Source organism: Panulirus ornatus, chromosome 16, assembly GCF_036320965.1.
Source record: "Panulirus ornatus isolate Po-2019 chromosome 16, ASM3632096v1, whole genome shotgun sequence".
Lineage (NCBI taxonomy): Eukaryota > Metazoa > Arthropoda > Malacostraca > Decapoda > Palinuridae > Panulirus > Panulirus ornatus.
The window spans coordinates 20,629,279-20,655,794 of NC_092239.1; the positions used below are offsets into that span (position 1 = coordinate 20,629,279).

The 26,516-nt window shown below is 42.6% G+C and overlaps 1 protein-coding gene across 1 annotated transcript in view; it reads left to right on the forward strand.

The window, feature by feature from the left end:
- The first annotated feature begins 1,211 nt into the window (after positions 1-1,211).
- LOC139753907 (ATPase family gene 2 protein homolog B-like) overlaps positions 1,212-26,516 on the forward strand; it is a 195,102-nt gene continuing 169,797 nt past the window's right edge. The window contains exons 1-2 of the mRNA XM_071670865.1: positions 1,212-1,301; positions 1,938-2,063. Of these exons, the coding sequence (XP_071526966.1) occupies positions 1,212-1,301; positions 1,938-2,063 (216 nt within the window). The remainder of the gene's footprint in view (positions 1,302-1,937; positions 2,064-26,516) is intronic.

Genomic DNA, 26,516 nt, shown 5'->3' on the forward strand with positions numbered 1-26,516 from the left:
ATTCCCTGCACGCCTTTCACCCTTCTGTATATTCAGGCCCTGATCGCTCAACATCTTTTTCACTTCATCTTTCCACCTCCAGTTTGGTCTCCCACTTCTTGTTCCCTCCACTCTGACACATATATCCTCCTTGTCAATCTTTCCTCACTCATTGTCTTCATTTGACCAAACCATTTCAATACACCCTCTTTTGCTCTCTCAACCACTCTTTTTTATTACCCTTCATTACTTGCACCACATGTTGTTTTCAAACATTTCATTTCCAACACTTCCACCCTCCTCCGCACAACTCTATCTATGGTTATAGATAGGTTAGATAGTATTCATTATAAGATGATAAAATATCAGAAATGTGGGTGAATGCAGCCATTTCTTCTTCTGTTCCTGGTTCTACTTTGCTAATGTGAGAAATGGTAAACAAGTTTAAAAAAGAATGAAGATAATACTATAACATTGGCTCTTCTGGTAACTCCTTGCTGGAAAGTGAATTACTTTGGAAAGATTCTGAATGAGCCATATTGCTTTGAATGCAGATGGTTAGATATATACATAGATGGACAGGAAAAGATACTGTGTAGGGACTGCTTGCCATGTGTGATAGTTTTATTCTTGAAAATTGTTGTGTAAGTCAAACTCATGTAATTCAAATAATGAAGTAATGGAGATTAAAGGGTTCCATTATTATTAAGACAGAATTTAGTGGTCTTTCACTGGTATAATATACCAGTGAAAGACTATGCTATACACATACCAAGAAATATGGAATATTCGATATACTTATTGTGCAATGAAGATTATTAATAAAAACAAAGTAACAGACTTTGAATCTTGGTGAAGTACTCTTTTCATGGGAAATGTACATTGTAGAGGGAATTCTCTTCCAAAAAAAATTTGGTCTCATTCACAATAAAGATCTGCTTAGGAGAATAACAATCTTCCTCAATGGTGGTCTTGAGGGTTCCTGGGAAATTTTTTTGCAGCAGTGACATTAGCAGAAGCAGCTTTGCCAGTCATCTTGATGTGGTAATTGTAGTTTTTCTTAAAATCATTGAACTAACTAGGACTTGCTTGAAATGTCTTCTGCCTCTTTTTCCGCTACTGACACATCAGTTATACTCTGGGCCTTTGCTTGTATGGCAGCCATGGTGATGGGAAAATTTTCTTGAGTTTGATGTTCAAACCATGATCTTAACATTTATTCCATTCTCTCCATGATCGAACTTCGGAAGTACGAGGTCTTAGATGCACTGACTTATGTTCCACTTTTAGCACTCTCCATGATCTCTGCTTTTTCACAGACAGTCTGTAAAGTAGATTTACTGAGTCCAGGGGCATGCTCAATATCAGTTATTTGTTCTTCCTTTCAGAACATTTGAGCAAATCCTTCTTAATCTCAGCTTATGCTTCTTAGCATTGCTGGGACATGATTCAAGGGGCAAACCACATGCAATACACAATATACTGTAGCACAAAATGTTGTAGCACTCTCTGAGTATAGACTGTAACTACGCCATGCATAAGTGCACTTCTTGCATAGTGCTAGCAGTGCCAAACCACCATGCTGCCAGCCCAGTGATGATCACGTTATTCCAAATTTAAACCTGCATCAGTTATAAAAATGTGTAAATCAAGTATGTGTGTTATCCTTAAATTGGCGTAAATCAAATATGTGTAAGTCGAGAGGTAACTGTAATCTATTTCCACTGACAAAAGGAAATCAGGATGTATGCATAGAGATGTAGCAAGAGTTAGAGTGAATCATATATATTGATATTTATGTATGAAATGTCTTCGCATTACTTGTTGAAATGCATTATCTATTAAGTGGTCTGATTTATCCATCTGTGTATATTATGTTAGAAGGTATTAGATATTAAGCAGCATAATATGCTCTACCCTGAGCTATCATGAATAATTTTCTGGATTATTCTCTTCAGGTTGCTGAGCGAGCACGAGTTCTGAGTGAAGAAGGGCCATGTTTGTTCTTCATTGATGAAATTGACTCTCTTTGTCCCCTAAGAACATTGGAATCCAGTCTTTCGGATCTTAGGCTTGCAGGACAGGTTTGTAGCACATCATCTGAAGAAAGCACAGCAGGGCTTCAAGTCATAACTTAAGTCGACCTGTCTTCACTCAAATCCACCATAAACTGAGCTATTAAAACCCATGTCCAAAGATTTACCCAATTTATTCCGTATGGATGGACTACACTTTATTTAGAACACCTTAGTTTACCTCCCACATACAGTACCACTCTCATGACATGATTTAGATGTTATTCAATGAAATCTAACTGAAAATGCTTTATGCTGAAACATGGTGATGAAGGATGAACTTTTAAGCGGGATGGGATATGTTGGACTGAGGGTTTCTGAGAAGGAGAGGGAGGGGCACTAGAGTTATCTGCATTATCCTCAGAATTATCTTTTTAAACATTTGTTACTGTATCAAAGGTAATAAATTTGATAAGATATTTTGTGTTGAGAACTTGAGATGATGGAGGAGAGGAATTAGAGCTACTTGGGGGGAGGAGGGAGGTAGGGTTGTCTACACCACCCCTTAAATCATCTGATCCAGCCTTTCTTTCATCAGAAGGAGAAGTCTTAAGTCTTTTGAAAAAGCTGTCCAATTTTACCTATGTGGTATACTCCTTTCATATTTTATAAACTTCTCTGTAGCTATAGGAAAGAACTGCAAATCTTCTAAAGAACACCATGGCATGTTCATGGATGGGGTCCATATCAGTAGCAAGAGCAGCAGCCTTGTCTATTGTGATCAATGATTTCTGCTAACCTTTTTCTTATAAACTGGTGTGTTATGGCTGTGGATGTTACTTCTTTCCCTCCTTCGAGTTTTTCTGCCTGCAACTACATGAGTTCCTCATTTTTTAAGTCCTCAGAATGTGATTCCAACACCTTAGTCACATCTTCCTCATTTGCTTTAAAGCCTTTATTAGCAAGAGGCACAAATGTTTTCTGGATATGGGACATTGTTTCTTCCTGTCCAAAAGCTAAGAAACCAAACACTCACTTAGGCCATAGCTTACCCATAACATTCATTGTTGCAGGTTTTACATCCTTCCACAATAAGTAATGTTGCACACAGCATTCAGGATGTTTTGTTTCTTCCACCACTCCTTAATCAAAGTCTTGCCCTTCCCATTTATATCCTTTGGAAGTTGCTGGAATATCCTTCTCAAGCATTATTCCTTGGTGTGGGTTCAAAAGCTAAGGAAGAATTAGCACTACTGCTGAAGGAGGGGTTTTGGGAGTGAAAGAGTGGAAGGAAGTGAGCTCCAGACTAATTTGGGTGAAAATGAAAGTGTGTTGTGAGAGTTGGGTGATTATTAGTGGTTATGCACCTGGCTATGAGAAGAAAAATGATGAGGGGCAAGTGTTTTGGGTGCAGCTTAATGAGTGTGTCAACAGTTTTGATGCAAGAGACTAAGTATTAGTGACGGGTGATTAATTGTGAAGGTTAGCAATTTGGCAGTTAAGGGTATAACTGGATGGGCAGGAGGTATTCAGTACTATGAATGGAAATGTAGAAGAGCTTGTGGATTTGTGTTCTGAAAATGAACTGGTGATTGGGAATACCTGTTTTGAAAAGAGGGATATACACAAGAAAATGTATGTGGTAGAAAATATGGTTAGAGGGCATTATTAGATTACGTGATAATTGATAGGTGTGCAAAAGAGAGACTTTAGGATGTGAATGTGCTGAGAGCGGCAGCTCATGGGATGTGGAGGTGAGGGAAGAATTGAAGAGGTTTTCGGAAAAGATGAAACTTTATGGGTAAGAAGAGAGTGGTGACAGTGATTGAGCTTGGAAAAGAGAAATATGTGAAGAAATACCAGGATAGATTGATTGTAAAATGGTAAAAGTGAGAGTAAACAAAGCTAGGGGATTAGATGAGGAAGCATTGCTGGCATGCGCAAGAGATACCTCTGGCATGTTTAAGACTGGAGGGGGTTGGTTAGAAAGGGTAATGATTGGTTGGATGATGGAGTAAAATTACAAGTAAAAGAGAGGAGAGGTATATGGGCAATATGAGCAAGGAGTGCAAATAGTTGATAGATGTATAAAATGAAGTGGTAGGAGGTCAAGAAGAAGGTGCAGGGTTTGAAAAAAGAGGCAAATGAGAGTTGGGGTAAGTGATTATCACTAAGATTTAGGGAGAAATAAGATGTTTTGAAAGGAAGTTGATAGTGTGTAAAAGACGAGAACAAATGGGAATATCCGTGAAGGGGGCAAATTGAGAAGCGTTAACAGATAGTGATGAAGTGAGGAGGAGCTGAAATGAGTATTTTGAGACTGTTGAACATGGTAGATGGAAGTGTTTGAGTTGGTGAGGTATACAAAGTGAGAAAGTCAAGAAGAGTGGTTTGGTGAAGAAAGAGGAGGTTGCGAAAGCCTTATGTAAGATGAAATATGGCAAGACGGATGGAGTGGAGTGGTATTGCAGTTGAATTTTTTAAGAAAAGGGGTGAGTGTGTTGTTGATTGGTTAGATAGGATTTCCAATATATGTATATGAATCATGGAGAGGTGCCTGAGATTCAATGGATTGCACATATAGTGCTATTGTATAAAGGAAAGGGGGATAGATGTAAATGTTCAAGCTACAGAGGTATAGGTTTGTTGAATGTACCTGGTAAGTTGTATGGGAGAGTAGTTATTAAGAGGGTGAAGGCATGTACAGAGCATCAGATTGGGGGAGATGAATATAATTTCAGAAGTGGTAGAGGATGTGTGGATGTTTGCTTTAAAGATTGCATGTTAGAAATACTTAGAGGAACAGGAAGATTTTTATGTGGCATATAAGGATCTGGAGAAAGTATATGAGAGGGTTGATAGCAATGCCGTATGAAAGGTTTTAATGGTACATGATGTGGGAGAAAAGTCGTTTGAATAATTGAAAAGTTTTTACCAAAGGTGTTAGGTGTGTATATGATAAGGAAGGGAGGAGAGTAAGTAGTTCCAAATGAAAGCTGGTCTGTGGCCAGGGTGTGTAATATAACCATGGCTGTTCATTGTTTATGGATGGGGTTCTAAGGGAGGTAAATGTAAGCCTCTTGGAGAGAAGGGCAAGTATGCAGTCTCTGTGGGATGAGGGGGCCTGGGAAATTGTTGTTTGCTTACCAAACAACACTAATGGCAGATTTAGGTGAGAAAGTGCAGAAGTTGGCAACTGACTTAGGAGAAACATGGAAAAGGAGAAAGTTGAGAGTAAAAGTGAATGAAAGCAAGGTTATTAGGGTAAGCAGTGTAGAGGGGCAAATTAGTTGGGGTGTGAGGTTGAATGAAGAAAATTTAGAGGACATAACCGTTTTAGCTACCTGGGCGTGGACATAACGAAATGGAACCAAGGAAGCATAAGTGAGTCATAGTATGGGTGAGGGGACAAAGGTTCTGGGAGCATTGAAGAATGTGTAGAAAGAGAGGTCATTATCATGGGTGAAAATGGGTGTGTTTGAAGGTATAGTACCCCCAACAATGTTCTAAGGATGCAAGGCATGGGTTATAGATGAGGGTGTGCAGAGGAGTGTGGATGTGTTGAAGATGAAATGCTCAGAAACAATATGTGGTGTGAGGTGGTAGAGGTGTGTGGTAATAGTGGGTTGAGAGAGGAGAAGAAGAGGGTATGTTGAAATGGTGTGGACATATAGAGGGAATGAGGGAAGAAAGGTTAACAAAGAGGATGTATGTGTCAGAGGTGGAGGGAACAAGGAAAAGCTGGACACCAAATTGGAGGTGGAAAGATGGAGTGAAAAAGATTTTGAGCGATTGGGGCCTGAACATGCTGGAAGGTAAGAGGCGTGCAAGGGAATATTGTCCTCAAACATTTCACTTCCAACACATCCACCCTCCTTCATAAAACCTTATCTATAGCTCATGCCTCGAAACCGTATGATATTGCTGGAACTACTATTCCTTCAAACATAACCATTTTTGCTCTGAGATATGGTTCTCTCTTTCCACACATTCTTCATTGCTTCCAGAATCTTCACCTCCCTCCCTCACCCCATGACTCACTTCTGCTTCCATGGTTCCATTCACTGCTAAGTCCATGCCCAGATATCTAAAACACTTCTCTTCCTCCAATTTTTCCCCATGGTTTATGGATAGGATGGTTAGGGATGTAAGTGCAAGAGCTTTGGAGAGATGGGCAATTTGCAGTCTGTTGTGTTAGTTGTTCGCAGATGATACAGCTCTAGTGGCTGATTCGGGTGAGAAACTGCAGATCTTGATGACTGAGTTTGGAAAAGTGTGAAAAAAGAAAGTTGAGAGTAGATGTGAATAAGAGCAAGGTTAATATAATGGTTCAGTTGGCTTGAGCGACAAGTTAGTTGGGAAGTAAGTTAAAATGGAGAAAAACTAGAGGGATTTAATTGTTTTACATATCTGGAAGTAGACTTAGCAGCAGATGGAACCATGGAAGCAGAAGTGAGACTGGGTAGGGGAGGGGATGAAGGTTCTAGAAGCATTGAAGAATATGTGGAAGGCAAGAACATTCTCTCGGAGAGCAAAAATGGGTATGTTTGAAGGAATAGTGGTTCCAACTTACTCGATAGAAACCACCTCACACAACTTATTGTCCTCAAACATCTCATTTCCAGCTCATCCACCCTCCTCCGCACAACTTTATCCATAGCCAACGCCTCGCAACCATACAACATTGTTGGAACCACTATTCCTTCAAACATACCCATTTTTGCTTTCCGAGATAATGTTCTCGACTTCCACACATTTTTCAAGGCTCCAAGAATTTTCGCCCCCTCCCCCACCCTATGATTCACTTCCGCTTCCATGGTTCCATCCGCTGCCAAATCCACTCCCAGATATCTAAAACACTTTACTTCCTCCAGTTTTTCTCCATTCAAACCTACCTCCCAATTGACTTGACCCTCAACCCTACTGTACCTAATAACCTTGCTCTTATTAACATTTACTCTCAACTTTCTTCTTTCACACACTTTACCAAACTCAGTCACCAGCTTCTGCAGTTTCTCACATGAATCAGCCACCAGTGCTGTATCATCAGCGAACAACAACTGACTCACTTCCCAAGCTCTCTCATCCACAACAGACTGCATACTTGCCCCTCTTTCCAAAACTCTTGCATTCACCTCCCTAACAACCCCATCCATAAACAAATTAAACAACCATGGAGACATCACACACCCCTGCTGGAAACCTACATTCACTGAGAACCAATCACTTTCCTCTCTTCCTACACGTACACATGCCTTACATCCTCGATAAAAACTTTTCACTGCTTCTATCAACTTGCCTCCCACACCATATATTCTTAATACCTTCCACAAAGCATCTCTATCAACTCTATCATATGCCTTCTCCAGATCCATGAATGCTGCATACAAATCCATTTGCTTTTCTAAGTATTTCTCACATACATTCTTCAAAGCAAACACCTGATCCACACATCCTCTACCACTTCTGAAACCACACTGCTCTTCCCCAATCTGATGCACTGTACATGCCTTCACCCTCTCAATCAATACCCTCCCATATAATTTACCAGGAATACTCAACAAACTTATACCTCTGTAATTTGAGCACTCACCTTTATCCCCTTTCCCTTTGTACAATGGCACTATGCAAGCATTCCGCCAATCCTCAGGCACTTCACCATGAATCATACATACATTAAATAACCTTACCAACCAGTTAACAATACAGTCACCCCCTTTTTTTTATAGATTCCACTGCAGTACCATCCAAACCCGCTGCCTTGCCAGCTTTCATCTTCCGCAAAGCTTTTACTACCTCTTCTCTGTTTACCAAATCATTTTCCCTAACCCTCTCACTTTGCATACCACCTCGACCAAAGTACCCTATATCTGCTACTCTATCATCAAACACATTCAACAAACCTTCAAAATACTCACTCCATCTCCTTCTCACATCACCACTACTTGTTGTCATCTCCCCATTAACCCCCATCACTGAGGTACCCCTTTGCTCCCTTGTCTTCCGCACTTTATTTACCTCCTTCCAAAACATCTTTATATTCTCCCTAAAATTTAATGATACTCTCTCACCCCAACTCTCATTTGCCCTCTTTTTCACCTCTTGCACCTTTCTCTTGACCTCCTGCCTCTTTGTTTTATACATCTCCCACTCATTTGCATTTTTTCCCTGCAAAAGTGGTCCAAATGCCTCTCTCTTCTCTTTCACTAATAATCTTACTTCTTCATCCCGCCACTCACTACCCTTTATAATCTGCCCACCTCCCACGCTTCTAATGCCACAAGCATCTTTTGCGCAAGCCATCACTGCTTCCCTATATACATCCCATTACTCCCCCACTCCCCTTACCTCCTTTGTTCTCACCTTTTTCCATTCTGTACTCAGTCCCTCCTGGTACTCCCTCACACAAGTCTCCTTCCCAAGCTCACCTACTCCCACCACTCTCTTCACCCCAACATTCGCTCTTTCTTTTCTGAAAACCTCTACAAATCTTCACCTTCGCCTCCACAAGATAATGATCAGACTTCCTTCCAGTTGCACCTCTCATCAGATTAACATCCAAAAGTCTCTCTTTCGCGCGCTTATCAAGTAACACGTAATCCAATAACGCTCTCTTGCCATCTCTCCTACTTACATATGTATACTTATGTATATCTCTCTTTTAAAACCAGGTATTCCCAATCACCAGTCCTTTTTCAGCACATAAATCTACAAGCTCTTCACCATTCCCATTTACAACACTGAACTTCCCATGTATACCAATTATTCCCTCAACTGCCACATTACTCACCTTTGCATTCAAATCACCCATCACTATAACCCGGTCTCGTGCATCAAAACCGCTAAAACACTCATTCAGCTGCTCCCAAAACACTTGCCTCCCATGATATTTCTTCTCATGCCCATGTGCATATGCACCGATAATCACCCATCTCTCTCCGTCCACTTTCAGTTTTACCCATGTCAATCTAGAATTTACTTTCTTACACTCTATCACATACTCCCACCACTCCTGTTTCATGAGTAGTGCTACTCCTTCCCTTGCTCTTGTCCTCTCACCAACCCCTGACTTTACTCCCAAGACATTCCCAAACCACTCTTCCCCTTTATCCTTGAGCTTCGTTTCACTCAGAGCCAACAGATCCAGGTTCCTTTCCTCAAACATACTACCTATCTCTCCTTTTTTCACATCTTGGTTACATCCACACACATTTAGATACCTCAAATTGAGCCTTCGAGGAGGATGAGCACTCCCCACGTGACTCCTTCTTCTGTTTCCCCTTTTAGAAAGTTAAAATACAAGGAGGGGAGGGTTTCTAGCCCCCCCCGCTCCCGTCCCGTTTAGTCGTCTTGTACGACACATGAGGAATGCGTGGGAAGTATTCATTCTCCCCTATCCCCAGGGATATGTATATATTTATCATTTATTTTATTTTGCTTTGTCACTGTCTCCTGCGTTTGCGAGATAGCAGCAAGGAAACAGACGAAAGAAATGGCTCAGCCCACCCCCATACACATGTATATACATACACGTCCACACACGCAAATATACATACCTATACATCTCAATGTACACATATATATACACACACAGACACATACATATATACCCATACACACAATGCACACTGTCTGCCTTTATTCATTCCCATCGCCACCTCGCCACACATGGAATACCATCCCCCTCCCCCCTCATGTGTGCGAGGTAGCGCTAGGAAAAGACAACAAAGGCCGCATTCGTTCACACTCAGTCTCTAGCTGTCATGCAATAATGCCCGAAACCACAGCTCCCTTTCCACATCCAGGCCCCACACAACTTTCCATGGTTTACCCCAGACGCTTCACATGCCCTGATTCAATCCACTGACAGCACGTCAACCCCAGTATACCGCATCGATCCAATTCACTCTATTCCTTGCCCGCCTTTCACCCTCCTGCATGTTCAGGCCCCGATCACTCAAAATCTTTTTCACTCCATCTTTCCACCTCCAATTTGGTCTCCCACTTCTCCTCGTTCCCTCCACCTCTGACACATATATCCTCTTAGTCAATTTTTCCTCACTCATTCTCTCCATGCGCCCAAACCATTTGAAAACACCCTCTTCTGCTCTCTCAACCACGCTCTTTTTATTTCCACACATCTCTCTTACCCTTACATTACTTACTTGATCAAACCACCTCACACCATACATTGTCCTCAAACATCTCATTTCCAGCACATCCACCCTCCTGCGCGCAACTCTATCCATAGCCCACGCCTCGCAACCATACAGTATTGTTGGAACCACTATTCCTTCTAACATTAGACCTTAGAATATATATATATATCTCCCGCATTTGCGAGGCAGCGCAAGGAAACAGAAGAAAGAAATGGCCCAACCCACCCCCATACACATGTATATACACACACGTCCACACACGCAAATATACATACCTATACATCTCAATGTACACATATATATACACACACAGACACATACCTATATACCCATGCACACAGTTCACACTGTCTGCCTTTATTCATTCCCATCGCCACCTCGCCACACATGGAACACCATCCCCCTCCCCCCTCATGTCTTCGAGGGAGCGCTAGGAAAAGATAACAAAGGCCCCATTCATTCACACTCAGTCTCCAGCTGTCATGCAATAATGCCCGAAACCACAGCTCCCTTTCCACATCCAGGCCCCACACAACTTTCCATAGTTTACCCCAGATGCTTCACATGCCCTGATTCAATCCACTGACAGCACGTCAACCCCAGTATACCGCATCGATCCAATTCACTCTATTCCTTGCCCGCCTTTCACCCTCCTGCATGTTCAGGCCCCGATCACTCAAAATCTTTTTCACTCCATCTTTCCACCTCCAATTTGGTCTCCCACTTCTCCTCGTTCCCTCCACCTCTGACACATATATCCTCTTAGTCAATTCTCACTCATTCTCTCCATGCGCCCAAACCATTTGAAAACACCCTCTTCTGCTCTCTCAACCACGCTCTTTTTATTTCCACACATCTCTCTTACCCTTACATTACTTACTTGATCAAACCACCTCACACCATACATTGTCCTCAAACATCTCATTTCCAGCACATCCACCCTCCTGCGCGCAACTCTATCCATAGCCCACGCCTCGCAACCATACAGTATTGTTGGAACCACTATTCCATCTAACATTAGACCTTAGAATATATATATATATCTCCCGCATTTGCGAGGCAGCGCAAGGAAACAGAAGAAAGAAATGGCCCAACCCACCCCCATACACATGTATATACACACACGTCCACACACGCAAATATACATACCTATACATCTCAATGTACACATATATATACACACACAGACACATACCTATATACCCATGCACACAGTTCACACTGTCTGCCTTTATTCATTCCCATCGCCACCTCGCCACACATGGAACACCATCCCCCTCCCCCCTCATGTCTGCGAGGGAGCGCTAGGAAAAGATAACAAAGGCCCCATTCATTCACACTCAGTCTCCAGCTGTCATGCAATAATGCCCGAAACCACAGGTCCCTTTCCACATCCAGGCCCCACACAACTTTCCATAGTTTACCCCAGACGCTTCACATGCCCTGATTCAATCCACTGACAGCACGTCAACCCCATTATACCACATCAATCCAATTCACTCTATTCCTTGCCCGCCTTTCACCCTCCTGCATGTTCAGGCCCCGATCACTCAAAATCTTTTTCACACCATCTTTCCACCTCCAATTTGGTCTCCCACTTTTCCTCGTTCCCTCCACCTCCGACACATATATCCTCTGGGTCAATCTTTCCTCACTCATTCTCTCCATGTGCCCAAACAATTTCAAAACACCCTCTTCTGCTCTCTCAACCACGCTCTTTTTATTTCCACACATCTCTCTTACCCTTACATTACTCACTCGATCAAACCACCTCACACCACACATTGTCCTCATACATCTCATTTCCAGCACATCCACCCTCCTGCGCACAACTCTATCCATAGCCCATGCCTCGCAACCATACAACATTGTTGGAACCACTATTCCTTCAAACATAGCCATTTTTGCCTGTACGAGATAATGTTCTCGACTTCCTCACATTCTTCAATGCTCCCAGGATTTTCGCCCCCTCCCCCTCCCTATGATTCACTTCTGCTTCCATGGTTCCATACGCTGCGAGATCCACTCCCAGATATCTAAAACACTTTACTTCCTCCAGTTTTCCTCAATTCAAACTTACCTCCCAGTTGACTTGACCCTCAACCCTATTGTACCTAATAACCTTGCTCTTATTCACATTTACTCTTAACTTTCTTCTTTCACACACTTTACCAAACTCAGTCACCAGCTTCTGCAGTTTCTCACATGAATCAGCCACCAGCGCTATATCATCAGCGAACAACAACTGACTCACTTCCCAAGCTCTCTCATCTACAACAGACTTCATACTTGCCCCTCTTTCCAAAACTCTTGCATTTACCTCCCTAACAACCCCATCCATAAACAAATTAAACAACCATGGAGACATCACACACCCCTGCTGCAAACCTACATTCACTGAGAACCAATCACTTTCCTCTCTTCCTACACGTACACATGCCTTACATCCTCGATAAAAACTTTTCACTGCTTCTAACAACTTGCCTCCCACACCATATATTCTTAATACCTTCCACAAAGCATCTCTATCAACTCTATCATATGCCTTCTCCAGATCCATATATATATATATATATATATATATATATATATTCCCTGGGAATAGGGGAGAAAGAATACTTCCCACGTATTCCCTGCGTGTCGCAGAAGGCGACTAAAAGGGAAGGGAACGGGGGGCTGGAAATCCTCCCCTCTCGTTTTTTTTTTTTTTTTAATTTTCCAAAAGAAGGAACAGAGAAGAGGGCCAGGTGAGGATATTCCCTCAAAGGCCCAGTCCTCTGTTCTTAACGCTACCTTGCTATCGCGGGAAATAGCGAATAGTATGAAAAAAAAAAATATATATTTTATTTATTTATTTTGCTTTGTTGCTGTCTCCCGTGTTTGCGAGGTAGCGTAAGGAAACAGACGAAAGAAATGGCCCAACCCACCCCCATACACATGTATATACACACACGTCCATACACGCAAATATACATACCTATGCATCTCAATGTACACATGTATATACACAAACAGACACATACATATATACCCATGCACATAATTCACACTGTCTGCCTTTATTTATTCCCATCGCCACCTCGCCACACATGGAATACCATCCCCCTCCCCCCTCATGTGTGCGGGGTAGCGCTAGGAAAAGACAACAAAGGCCTCATTCGTTCACAGTCTCTAGCTGTCATGCAATAATGCCCGAAACCACAGCTCCCTTTCCACATCCAGGCACAACACAGCTTTCCATGGTTTACCACAGACGCTTCACATGCCCTGATTCAATCCACTGACAGCACATCAACCCCAGTATACCACATCGATCCAATTCACTCTATTCCTTGTCCGCCTGTCACCGTCCTGCATGTTCAGGCCCCGATTACTCAAAATCTTTTTCACTCCATCTTTCCACCTCCAATTTGGTCTCCCACTTCTCCTCGTTCCCTCCACCTCTGACACATATATCCTCTTGGTCAATCTTTCCTCACTCATTCTCTCCATGTGCCTAAATCATTTCAAAACACCCTCTTCTGCTCTCTCAACCATGCTCTTTTTATTTCCACACATCTCTCTTACCCTTACATTACTTACTCGATCAAACCACCTCACACCACACATTGTCCTCAAACATCTCATTTCCAGCAAATCCACCCTCCTGCGCACAACTCTATCCATAGCCCACGCCTCGCAACCATACAACATTGTTGGAACCACTATTCCTTCAAACATACCCATTTTTGCTTTCCGAGATAATGTTCTCGACTTCCACACATTCTTCAAGGCTCCCAGAATTTTCGCCCCCTCCCCCTCCCTATGATTCACTTCCTCTTCCATGGTTCCATCTGCTGCCAGATCCACTCCCAGATATCTAAAACACGTTACTTCCTCCAGTTTTTCTCCACTCAAACTTACCTCCCAATTGACTTGACCCTCAACCCTACTGTACCTAATAACCTTGCTCTTATTCACATTTACTCTTAACTTTCTTCTTTCACACACGTTACCAAACTCAGTCACCAGCTTCTGCAGTTTCTCACATGAATCAGCCACCAGTGCTGTATCATCAACGAACAACAATTGACTCACTTCCCAAGCTCTCTCATCTACAACAGACTGCATACTTGCCCCTTTTTCCAAAACTCTTGCATTCACCTCCCTAACAACCCCATCCATAAACAAATTAAACAACCATGGAGACATCACACACCCCTGCCACAAACCTACATTCACTGAGAACCAATCACTTTCCTCTCTTCCTACACGTACACATGCCTTACATCCTTGATAAAAACTTTTCACTGCTTCTAACAACTTGCCTCCCACACCATATATTCTTAATACCTTCCACTGAGCATCTCTATCAACTCTATCATATGCCTTCTCCAGATCCATAAATGCTACATACAAATCTATTTGTTTTTCTAAGTATTTCTCACATACATTCCTCAAAGCAAACACCTGATCCACACATCCTCTACCACTTCTGAAACCACACTGCTCTTCCCCAATCTGATGCTCTGTACATGCCTTCACCCTCTCAATCAATACCCTCCCATATGATTTACAAGGAATACTCAACAAACTTATACCTCTGTAATTTGAGCACTCACCTTTGTCCCCTTTGCCTTTGTACAATGGCACTATGCAAGCATTCCGCCAATCCTCAGGCACCTCACCATGAGTCATATATACATTAAATAACCTTTCCAACCAGTCAACAACACAGTCACCCCCTTTTTTTTATTGATTCCACTGCAATACCATCCAAACCCACTGCCTTGCCGGCTTTCATCTTCTGCAAAGCTTTTACTACCTCTTCTATGTTTACCAAATCATTTTCCCTAACCCTCTCACTTTGCACACCACCTCGACCAAAACACCCAATATCTGCCACTCTATCATCAAACATATTCCACTAAACTTCAAAATACTCACTCCACCTCCTTCTCACATCACCATTACTTGTTATCACCTCCCCATTAGCCCCCTTCACTGAAGTTCCCATTTGCTCCCTTGTCTTACACACTTTATTTACATCCTTCCAAAACATCTGTGTATTCTCCCTAAAATTTAATGATACTCTCTCACCCCAACTCTCATTTGCCCTCTTTTTCACCTCTTGCACCTTTCTCTTGACCTCCTGCCTCTTTCTTTTATACATCTCCCAGGCATTTGCATTATTTCCCTGCAAAAATCGTCCAAATGCCTCTCTCTTCTCTTTCACTAATAATCTTACTTCTTCATCCCACCACTCACGACCCTTTCTAATCTGCCCACCTCCCACGCTTCTCATGGCACCAGCATCTTTTGTGCAAGCCATCTCTGCTTTCCTAAATGCATCCCATTCCTCCCCCACTCCCCATACATCCTTTGTTCTCACCTTTTTCCATTCTGTACTCAGTCTCTCCTGGTACTTCCTCACACAAGTCCCCTTCCCAAGCTCACTTACTCTCACCACCCTCTTCACCGCAACATTCTCTCTTTTTTCTGAAAACCTCTACAAATCTTCACCTTCACCTCCACAAGATAATGATCAGACATCCCTCCAGTTGCACCTCTCAGCACATTAACATCCAAAAGTCTCTCTTTTGCACGCCTATCAATTAACACATAATCCAATAATGCTCTCTGGCCATCTCTCCTACTTACATACGTATACTTATGTATATCTCACTTTTTAAACCAGATATTCCCAATCACCAGTCCTTTTTCAGCACATAAATCTACAAGCTCTTCACCATTTCCGTTTACAACACTGAACACCCCATGTATGCCAATTATTCCCTCAACTGCCACATTACTCACCTTTACATTCAAATCACCCATCACTATAACCCGGTCTCTTGCATCAAAACCACTAACACACTCATTCAGCTGCTCCCAAAACACTTGCCTCTCATGATCTTTCTTCTCATGCCCATGTGCATATGCACCAATAATAACCCATCTCTCTCCATCAACTTTCAGTTTTACCCATATCAATGTAGAGTTTACTTTCTTACACTCTATCACATACTCCCACCACTCCTGTTTCAGGAGAGTGCTACTCCTTCCCTTGCTCTTGTCCTCTCACTAACCCCTGACTTTACTCCCAAGACATTCCCAAACCACTCTTCCCATTCGTTTCACTCAGAGCCAAAAGATCCAGGTTCCTTTCCTCAAACATACTACCTATGTCTCCTTTTTTCTCATCTTGGTTAGATCCACACACATTTAGACACCCCAGTCTGAGCCTTCGAGGAGGATGAGCTCTCCTCGCGTGACTCCTTCTTCCATTTCCCCTTTTAGAATGTTAAAATACAAGAAGGGGAGGGTTTCCAGACCCCCGCTCCCGTCCCCTTTAGTCGCCTTTTACGACACTTGAGGAATGCATGCTAAGTATTCTTTCTCCCCTATCCCCTATCTTGGAAAGGAAAAATGGGTATGTTTGAAGGAATAGTGGTTCCAACAATTTTGTATGGTTGCGAGGCGTGGGCTATTGATAGACTTGTGCGCAGGAGGGTGGATGTGCTGGAAATGAGATGTTTGAGGACAATAAGTGGTGTGAGGTGGATTGATCGAGTAAGTAATGTAAGGGTAAGAGAGATGTGTGGAAATAAACAGAGCATGGTTGAGAGAGCAGAAGAGGGTGTTTTGAAATGGTTTGGGCACATGGAGAGAATAAGTGAGGAAAGATTGACCAAGAGGATATATGTGTCAGAGGTGGAGGGAACAAGGAGAAGTGGGAGACCAAATTGGAGGTGGAAAGATGGAGTGAAAATGATTTTGAGTGATCTGGGCCTGAACATGCAGGAGGGTGAAAGGAGGGCAAGGAATAGAGTGAATTGGATCGATGTGGTATACTGGGTTCGACATGGTGTCAATGGATTGAATCAGGGCATGTGAAGCATCTGGGGTAAACCATGGAAAGTTGTGTGGTGCCTGGATGTGGAAAGGGAGTTGTGGTTTCGGGCATTATTGCATGAGAGCTAGAGACTGAGTGTGAATGAATGGGGCCTTTGTTGTCATTTCCTGGCACTGCCTCATGCACATGATGGGGGAGGGGGATGTTATTCTGTGTGTGGCGGGGTGGCGATGGGGGTGAGTAGTGGCAGTCAGTGTGAATTGTGTGCATGTGTGTATATGTGTGTATCTGTGTGTGTATGTGTGTACGTTGGGATGTGTGGGTGTGTATGTTTGCGTGTGTGGATGTGTGTGTGTGTGCATGTGTGTGGGGATGGGTTGGGCCATTTCTTTCGTCTGTATGCTTGCGCTACCTCGCAGGTGCGGAAGACAGCGACAAAGCAAAATAAATAAATAAATGAATAGATATATATATATATATATATATATATATATATATATATATATATATATATATATATATATATATATATCTGTTATCTTTTCCTAGCGCTACCTCGCACATATGAGGGGGGAGGGGGATGGTATTGCATGTGTGGCGAGGTGGCGATGGGAATGAATAAAGGCAGGCAGTGTGAATTGTGTGCATGGGTATATATGTATGTGTCTGTGTGTGTATATATCTGTGTACATTGAGATGTATGGGTATGTATGTTTGCGTGTGTGGACGTGCGTGTATATACATGTGTATGGGGGTGGGTTGGGCCATTTCTTTCTTCTGTTTCCTTGCGCTACCTCGCAAATGCGGAAGACAGCGAAAAAACAAAATAAAAAAAAATAAAATATATATATATATATATATATATATATATATATATATATATATATATATATATATATTATATATATATATATGTATATATATATATATATATATATATATATATATATATATATATCTAAGTATTTCTCACATACATTCTTCAAAGCAAACACCTGATCCACACATCCTCTACCACTTCTGAAACCACACTGCTCTTCCCCAATCTGATGCTCTGTACATGCCTTCACCCTCTCAATCAATACCCTCCCATATAATTTACCAGGAATACTCAACAAACTTATACCTCTGTAATTTGAGCACTCACTCTTATCCCCTTTGCCTTTGTACAATGGCACTATGCACGCATTCCGCCAATCCTCAGGCACCTCACCATGAGTCATACATACATTAAATAACCTTACCAACCAGTCAACAATACAGTCACCCCCTTTTTTAATAAATTCCACTGCAATACCATCCAAACCTGCTGCCTTGCTGGCTTTCATCTTCCGCAAAGCTTTCACTACCTCTTCTCTGTTTACCAAATCATTTTCCCTAACCCTCTCACTTTGTACACCACCTTGACCAAAACACCCTATATCTGCCACTCTATCATCAAACACATTCAACAAACCTTCAAAATACTCACTCCATCTCCTTCTCACATCACCACTACTTGTTATCACCTCCCAATTTGCGCCCTTCACTGAAGTTCCCATTTGCTCCCTTGTCTTACGCACTTTATTTACCTCCTTCCAGAACATCTTTTTATTCTCCCTAAAATTTAATGATACTCTCTCACCCCAACTCTCATTTGCCCTTTTTTTCACCTCTTGCACCTTTCTCTTGACCTCCTGTCTCTTTCTTTTATACATCTCCCACTCAATTGCATTTTTTCCCTGCAAAAATCGTGCAAATGCCTCTTTCTTCTCTTTCACTAATACTCTTACTTCTTCATCCCACCACTCACTACCCTTTCTAATCAACCCACCTCCCACTCTTCTCATGCCACAAGCATCTTTTGCGCAATCCATCAAATGGATTTGTATGTAGCATTTATAGATCTGGAGAAGGCATATGATAGAGTTGATAGAGATGCTCTGTGGAAGGTATTAAGAATATATGGTGTGGGAGGAAAGTTGTTAGAAGCAGTGAAAAGTTTTTATTGAGGATGTAAGGCATGTGTACGTGTAGGAAGAGAGGAAAGTGATTGGTTCTCAGTGAATGTAGGTTTGCGGCAGGGGTGTGTGATGTCTCCATGGTTGTTTAATTTGTTTATGGATGGGGTTGTTAGGGAGGTAAATGCAAGAGTTTTGGAAAGAGGGGCAAGTATGAAGTCTGTTGGGGATGAGAGAGCTTGGGAAGTGAGTCAGTTGTTGTTCGCTGATTATACAGCGCTGGTGGCTGATTCATGTGAGAAACTGCAGAAGCTGGTGACTGAGTTTGGTAAAGTGTGTGGAAGAAGAAAGTTAAGAGTAAATGTGAATAAGAGCAAGGTTATTAGGTACAGTAGGGTTGAGGGTCAAGTCAATTGGGAGGTGAGTTTGAATGGAGAAAAACTGGAGGAAGTGAAGTGTTTTAGATATCTGGGAGTGGATCTGGCAGCGGATGGAACCATGGAAGTGGAAGTGGATCATAGGGTGGGGGAGGGGGCGAAAATTCTGGGGGCCTTGAAGAATGTGTGGAAGTCGAGAACATTATCTCGGAAAGCAAAAATGGGTATGTTTGAAGGAATAGTGGTTCCAACAATGTTGTATGGTTGCGAGGCGTGGGCTATGGATAGAGTTGTGCGCAGGAGGATGGATGTGCTGGAAATGAGATGTTTGAGGACAATGTGTGGTGTGAGGTGGTTTGATCGAGTGAGTAACGTAAGGGTAAGAGAGATGTGTGGAAATAAAAAGAGCGTGGTTGAGAGAGCAGAAGAGGGTGTTTTGAAGTGGTTTGGGCCCATGGAGAGGATGAGTGAGGAAAGATTGACCAAGAGGATATATGTGTCGGAGGTGGAGGGAGCAAGGAGAAGAGGGAGACCAAATTGGAGGTGGAAAGATGGAGTGAAAAAGATTTTGTGTGATCGGGGCCTGAACATGCAGGAGGGTGAAAGGAGGGCAAGGAATAGAGTGAATTGGAGTGATGTGGTATACCGGGGTTGACGTGCTGTCAGTGGATTGAATCAAGGCATGTGAAGCGTCTGGGGTAAACCATGGAAAGCTGTGTAGGTATGTATATTTGCGTGTGTGGACGTATGTATATACATGTGTATGGGGGTGGGTTGGGCCATTTCTTTCGTCTGTTTCCTTGCGCTACCTCGCAAACGCGGGAGACAGCGACAAAGTATAGAAAAAAAAAAATATATATATATATATATTTTTTTTTTGCTTTCTTGCTGTCTCCTGCGTTTGCAAGGTAGCGCAAGGAAACACACGAAAGAAATGGCCCAACCCACCCCCACACACATGTATATACATACACGTCCTCACACGCAAATATACATACCTACACAGCTTTCCATGGTTTACTCCAGACGCTTCAAATGCCCTGATTCAATCCACTCACAGCACGTCAACCCCGGTATACCACATCGATCCAATTCACTCTATTCCTTGCCCTCCTTTCACCCTCCTGCATGTTCAGGCCCCGATCACACAAAATCTTTTTCACTCCATCTTTCCACCTCCAATTTGGTCTACCACTTCTCCTCGTTCCCTCCACCTCTGACACATATATCCTCTTGGTCAATCTTTCCTCACTCATTCTCTCCATGTGCCCAAACCATTTCAGAACACCCTCTTCTGCTCTCTCAACCACGCTCTCTTTATTTCCACACATCTCTCTTTCCCTTACGTTACTTACTCGATCAAACCACCTCACACCACACATTGTCCTCAAACATCTCATTTCCAGCACATCCACCCTCCTGCGCACAACTCTATCCATAGCCCACGCCTCGCAACTATACAACATTGTTGGAACCACTATTCCTTCAAACATACCCATTTTTGCTTTCTGAGATAATGTTCTCGACTGCCACGCATTCTTCAAGGCTCCCAGGATTTTCACCCCCTCCCCCACCCTATGATCCACTTCCGCTTCCATGGTTCCATCCGCTGCCAGATCCACTCCCAGACATCTAAAACACTTCACTTCCTCCAGTTTTTCTCCATTCAAACTTACCTCACAATTGACTTGACCCTCAACCCTACTGTACCTAATAACCTTGCTCTTATTCACATTTACTCTTAACTTTCTTCTTTCACACACTTTACCAAACTCAGTCACCAGCTTCTGCAGTTTCTCACATGAATCTGCCACCAGCGCTGTATCATCATCGAACAACAACTGACTCACTTCCCAAGCTCTCTCATCTACAACAGACTGCATACTTGCCCTTCTTTCCAAAACTCTTGCATTCACCTCCCTAACAACCCCATCCATAAACAAATTAAACAACCATGGAGACATCACACACCCCTGCTGGAAACCTACATTCACTGAGAACCAATCACTTTCCTCTCTTCCTACACGTACACATGCCTTACTGCCTCGATAAAAACTTTTCATTGCTTGTAACAACTTGCCTCCCACACCATATATTCTTAGTACCTTCCACAGAGCATCTCTATCAGCTCTATCATATGCCTTCTCCAGATCCATAAATGCTACATACAAATCCATTTTCTTTTCTAAGTATTTCTCACATACATTCTTCAAAGCAAACACCTGATCCACACATCCTCTACCACTTCTGAAACCACACTGCTCTTTCCCAGTCTGATGCTCTGTACATACCTTCACCCTGTCAATCAATACCCTCCCATATAATTTACCAGGAATACTCAACAAACTTATACCTCTGTAAATTGAGCACTCACTCTTATCCCCTTTGCCTTTATACAATGGCATTATGCACGCATTCTGCCAATCTTAGGCACCTCACCCTGAATCATACATACATTGAATAACCTTACCAACCAGTCAACAATACAGTCACCCCCTTTTTTAATAAATTCCACTGCAATACCATCAAAACCTGCTTCCTTGCCGGCTTTCATCTTCCGCAAAGCTTTTACTACCTCTTCTCTGTTTACCAAATCATTTTCCCTAACTCTCTCACTTTGCACCCCACCTCGACCAAAGCATCCTTTATCTCCCACTCTATTGTCAAACACATTCAACAACCTTCAAAATACTCACTCCATCTCCTTCTCACATCACCACTACTTGTTATCACCTCCCCATTAGCCCCCTTCCCTGAAGTATCCATTTGCTCCCTTGTCTTACGCACTTTATTTACCTCCTTCCAGAACATCTTTTTATCCTCCCTAATATTTAATGATACTCTCTCACCCCAACTCTCATTTGCCCTCTTTTTCACCTCTTGTACCTTTCTCTTGACCTCCTGTCTCTTTCTTTTATACATCTCCCACTCATTTGCATTTTTTCCCTTCAAAAATCGTCCAAATGCCTCTCTCTTCTCTTTTACTAATAATCTTGCTTCTTCATCCCACCACTCACTACCGTTTCTAATCAACCCACCTCCTATGCTTCTCATGCCACAAGCATCTTTTGCGTAAGCCATCACTGCCTCTCTAAATACATCCCATTCCTCCCCCACTGCCCTTACCTCCTTTGTTCCCGCCTTTCTCCATTCTGTACTCAGTCTCTCCTGGTACTTCCTCACACAAGTCTCCTTCCCAAGCTCACTTACTCTCACCACTCTTTTCACCCCAACATTCTCTATTCTGTTCTTAAAACCTGTACAAATCTTCACCTTCGCCTCCACAAGATAATGATCAGATATCCCTCCAGTTGCACCTCTCAGCACATTAACATCCAAAAGTCTCTTTCATGCGCCTGTCAATTAACACGTAATCCAATAACGCTCTCTGGCCATCTCTCCTACCTACATACGTATACTTATGTATATCTCGCCTTTTAAACCAGTTATTCCCAATCACCATTCCTTTTTCAGCACATAAATCTAGAAGCTCTTCACCATTTCCATTTACAACACTGAACACCCCATGTATACCAATTATTCCCTCAACTGCCTCATTACTCACCTTTGCATTCAAATCAGCCATTACTATAACCCGGTCTTGTGCATGAAAACCACTAACACACTCATTCAGCTGCTCCCAAAACACTTGCCTCTCATGATCTTTCTTCTCATGCCCAGGTGCATATGCACCAATAATGACCCATCTCTCTCCATCAACTTTCAGTTTTACCCATATTAATCTAGAATTTACTTTCTTACATTCTATCACATACTCCCACAACTTCTATTTAGGAGTCGTGCTACTCCTTCCCTTGCTCTTGTCCTCTCACTAACCCCTGACTTTACTCCCAAGACATTCCCAAACCACTCTTCCCCTTTACCCTTTAGCTTCATTTCACTCAGAGCCAAAACATCCAGGTTCCTTTCCTCAGATGTGAAAAAAGGAGAGATAGGTAGTATGTTTGAGGAAAGGAACCTGGATGTTTTGGCTCTGAGTGAAACGAAGCTCAAGGGTAAAGGGGAAGAGTGGTTTGGGAATGTCTTGGGAGTAAAGTCAGGGGTTAGTGAGGGGACAAGAGCAAGGGAAGGAGTAGCAGTACTCCTGAAACAGGAGTTGTGGAAGTATGTGATAGAATGTAAGAAAGTAAATTCTCGATTAATATGGGTAAAAATGAAAGTTGATGGAGAGAGATGGGTGATTATTGGTGTATATGCACCTGGGCATGAGAAGAAAGATCATGAGAGGCAAGTGTTTTGGGAGCAGCTGAATGAGTGTGTTAGTGGTTTTGATGCACGAGACCGGGTTATAGTGTTGGGTGATTTGAATGCAAAGGTGAGTAATGTGGCAGTTGAGGGAATAATTGGTATACATGGGGTGTTCAGTGTTGTAAATGGAAATGGTGAAGAGCTTGTAGATTTATGTGCTGAAAAAGGACTGATGATTGGGAATACCTGGTTTAAAAAGCGAGATATACATAAGTATACTTATGTAAGTAGGAGAGATGGCCAGAGAGCGTTATTGGATTACGTGTTAATTGACAGGCGCGCGAAAGAGAGACTTTTGGATGTTAATGTGCTGAGAGGTGCAACTGGAGGGATGTCTGATCATTATCTTGTGGGGGCTAAGGTGAAGATTTGTATTGGTTTCCAGAAAAGAAGAGTGAATGTTGGGGTGAAGAGGGTGGTGAGAGTAAGTGAGCTTGGGAAGGAGACTTGTGTGAGGAAGTACCAGGAGAGACTGAGTACAGAATGGAAAAAGGTGAGAACAATGGAAGTAAGGGGAGTGGGGGAGGAATGGGATGTATTTAGGGAATCAGTGATGGATTGCGCAAAAGATGCTTGTGGCATGAGAAGAGTGGGAGGTGGGTTGATTAGAAAGGGTAGTGAGTGGTGGGATGAAGAAGTAAGAGTATTAGTGAAAGAGAAGAGAGAGGCATTTGGACGATTTTTGCAGGGAAAAAATGAAATTGAGTGGGAGACGTATAAAAGAAAGAGACAGGAGGTCAAGAGAAAGGTGCAAGAGGTGAAAAAAAGGGCAAATGAGAGTTGGGGCGAGAGAGTATCATTAAATTTTAGGGAGAATAAAAAGATGTTCTGGAAGGAGGTAAATAAAGTGCGTAAGACAGGGGGGCAAATGGGAACTTCAGTGAAGGGCGCAAATGGGGAGGTGATAACAAGTAGTGGTGATGTGAGAAGGAGATGGAGTGAGCATTTTGAAGGTTTGTTGAATGTGTTTGATGATAGAGTGGCAGATATAGGGTGTTTTGGTCGAGGTGGTGCGCAAAGTGCGAGGGTTAGGGAAAATGATTTGGTAAACAGAGAAGAGGTAGTAAAAGCTTTGCGGAAGATGGAAGCCGGCAAGGCAGCAGGTTTGGATGGTATTGCAGTGGAATTTATTAGAAAAGGGTGTGACTGTATTGTTGACTGGTTGGTAAGGTTATTTAATGTATGTATGACTCATGGTGAGGTGCCTGAGGATTGGCGGAATGCGTGCATAGTGCCATTGTACAAAGGCAAAGGGGATAAGAGTGAGTGCTCAAATTACAGAGGTATAAGTTTGTTGAGTATTCCTGGCAAATTATATGGGAGGGTATTGATCGAGAGGGTGAAGGCATGTACAGAGCATCAGATTGGGGAAGAGCAGTGTGGTTTCAGAAGTGGTAGAGGATGTGTGGATCAGGTGTTTGCTTTGAAGAATGTATGTGAGAAATACTTAGAAAAGCAAATGGATTTGTATGTAGCATTTATGGATCTGGAGAAGGCATATGATAGAGTTGATAGAGATGCTCTGTGGAAGGTATTAAGAATATATGGTGTGGGAGGCAAGTTGTTAGAAGCAGTGAAAAGTTTTATCGAGGATGTAAGGCATGTGTACGTGTAGGAAGATAGGAAGAGAGGAAAGTGATTGGTTCTCAGTGAATGTAGGTTTGTGGCAGGGGTGTGTGATGTCTCCATGGTTGTTTAATTTGTTTATGGATGGGGTTGTTAGGGAGGTGAATGCAAGAGTTTTGGAAAGAGGAGCAAGTATGAAGTCCGTTGGGGATGATAGAGCTTGGGAAGTGAGTCACTTGTTCGCTGATGATACAGCGCTGGTGGCTGATTCATGTGAGAAACTGCAGAAGCTGGTGACTGAGTTTGGTAAAGTGTGTGAAAGAAGAAAGTTAAGAGTAAATGTGAATAAGAGCAAGGTTATTAGGTACAGTAGGGTTGAGGGTCAATTCAATTGGGAGGTGAGTTTGAATGGAGAAAAACTGGAGGAAGTGAAGTGTTTTAGATATCTGGGAGTGGATCTGGCAGCGGATGGAACCATGGAAGCGGAAGTGGATCATAGGGTGGGGGAGGGGGCGAAAATTCTGGGAGCCTTGAAGAATGTGTGGAAGTCGAGAACATTATCTCGGAAAGCAAAAATGGGTATGTTTGAAGGAATAGTGGTTCCAACAATGTTGTATGGTTGCGAGGCGTGGACTATGGATAGAGTTGTGCGTAGGAGGATGGATGTGCTGGAAATGAGATGTTTGAGGACAATGTGTGGTGTGAGGTGGTTTGATCGAGTAAGTAACGTAAGGGTAAGAGAGATGTGTGGAAATAAAAAGAGCGTGGTTGAGAGAGCAGAAGAGGGTGTTTTGAAATGGTTTGGTCACATGGAGAGAATGAGTGAGGAAAGATTGACTAAGAGGATGTCGGAGGTGGAGGGAACGAGGAGAAGAGGGAGACCAAATTGGAGGTGGAAAGATGGAGTGAAAAAGATTTTGTGTGATCGGGGCCTGAACATGCAAGAGGGTGAAAGGAGGGCAAAGAATAGAGTGAATTGGAGCGATGTGGTATACCGGGGTTGACGTGCTGTCAGTGGATTGAATCAAGGCATGTGTATGGGGATGGGTTGGGCCATTTCTTTCGTCTGTTTCCTTGCGCTACCTCGCAAACGCGGGAGACAGCGACAAAAAAAAAAAAAAAGTATATATATATATATATATATATATATATATATATATATATATATATATATATATATATATATATATATATATATCTGTTCCTTCTTTTGGAAAAAAAAAAAAAAAAAAGAAAAAAAAAAACGAGAGGGGAGGATTTCCAGCCCCCCGCTCCCTTCCCTTTTAGTCGCCTTCTACGACACGCAGGGAATACGTGGGAAGTATTCTTTCTCCCCTATCCCCAGGGATAGGGGAGAGAAGGAACAGAGAAGGGGG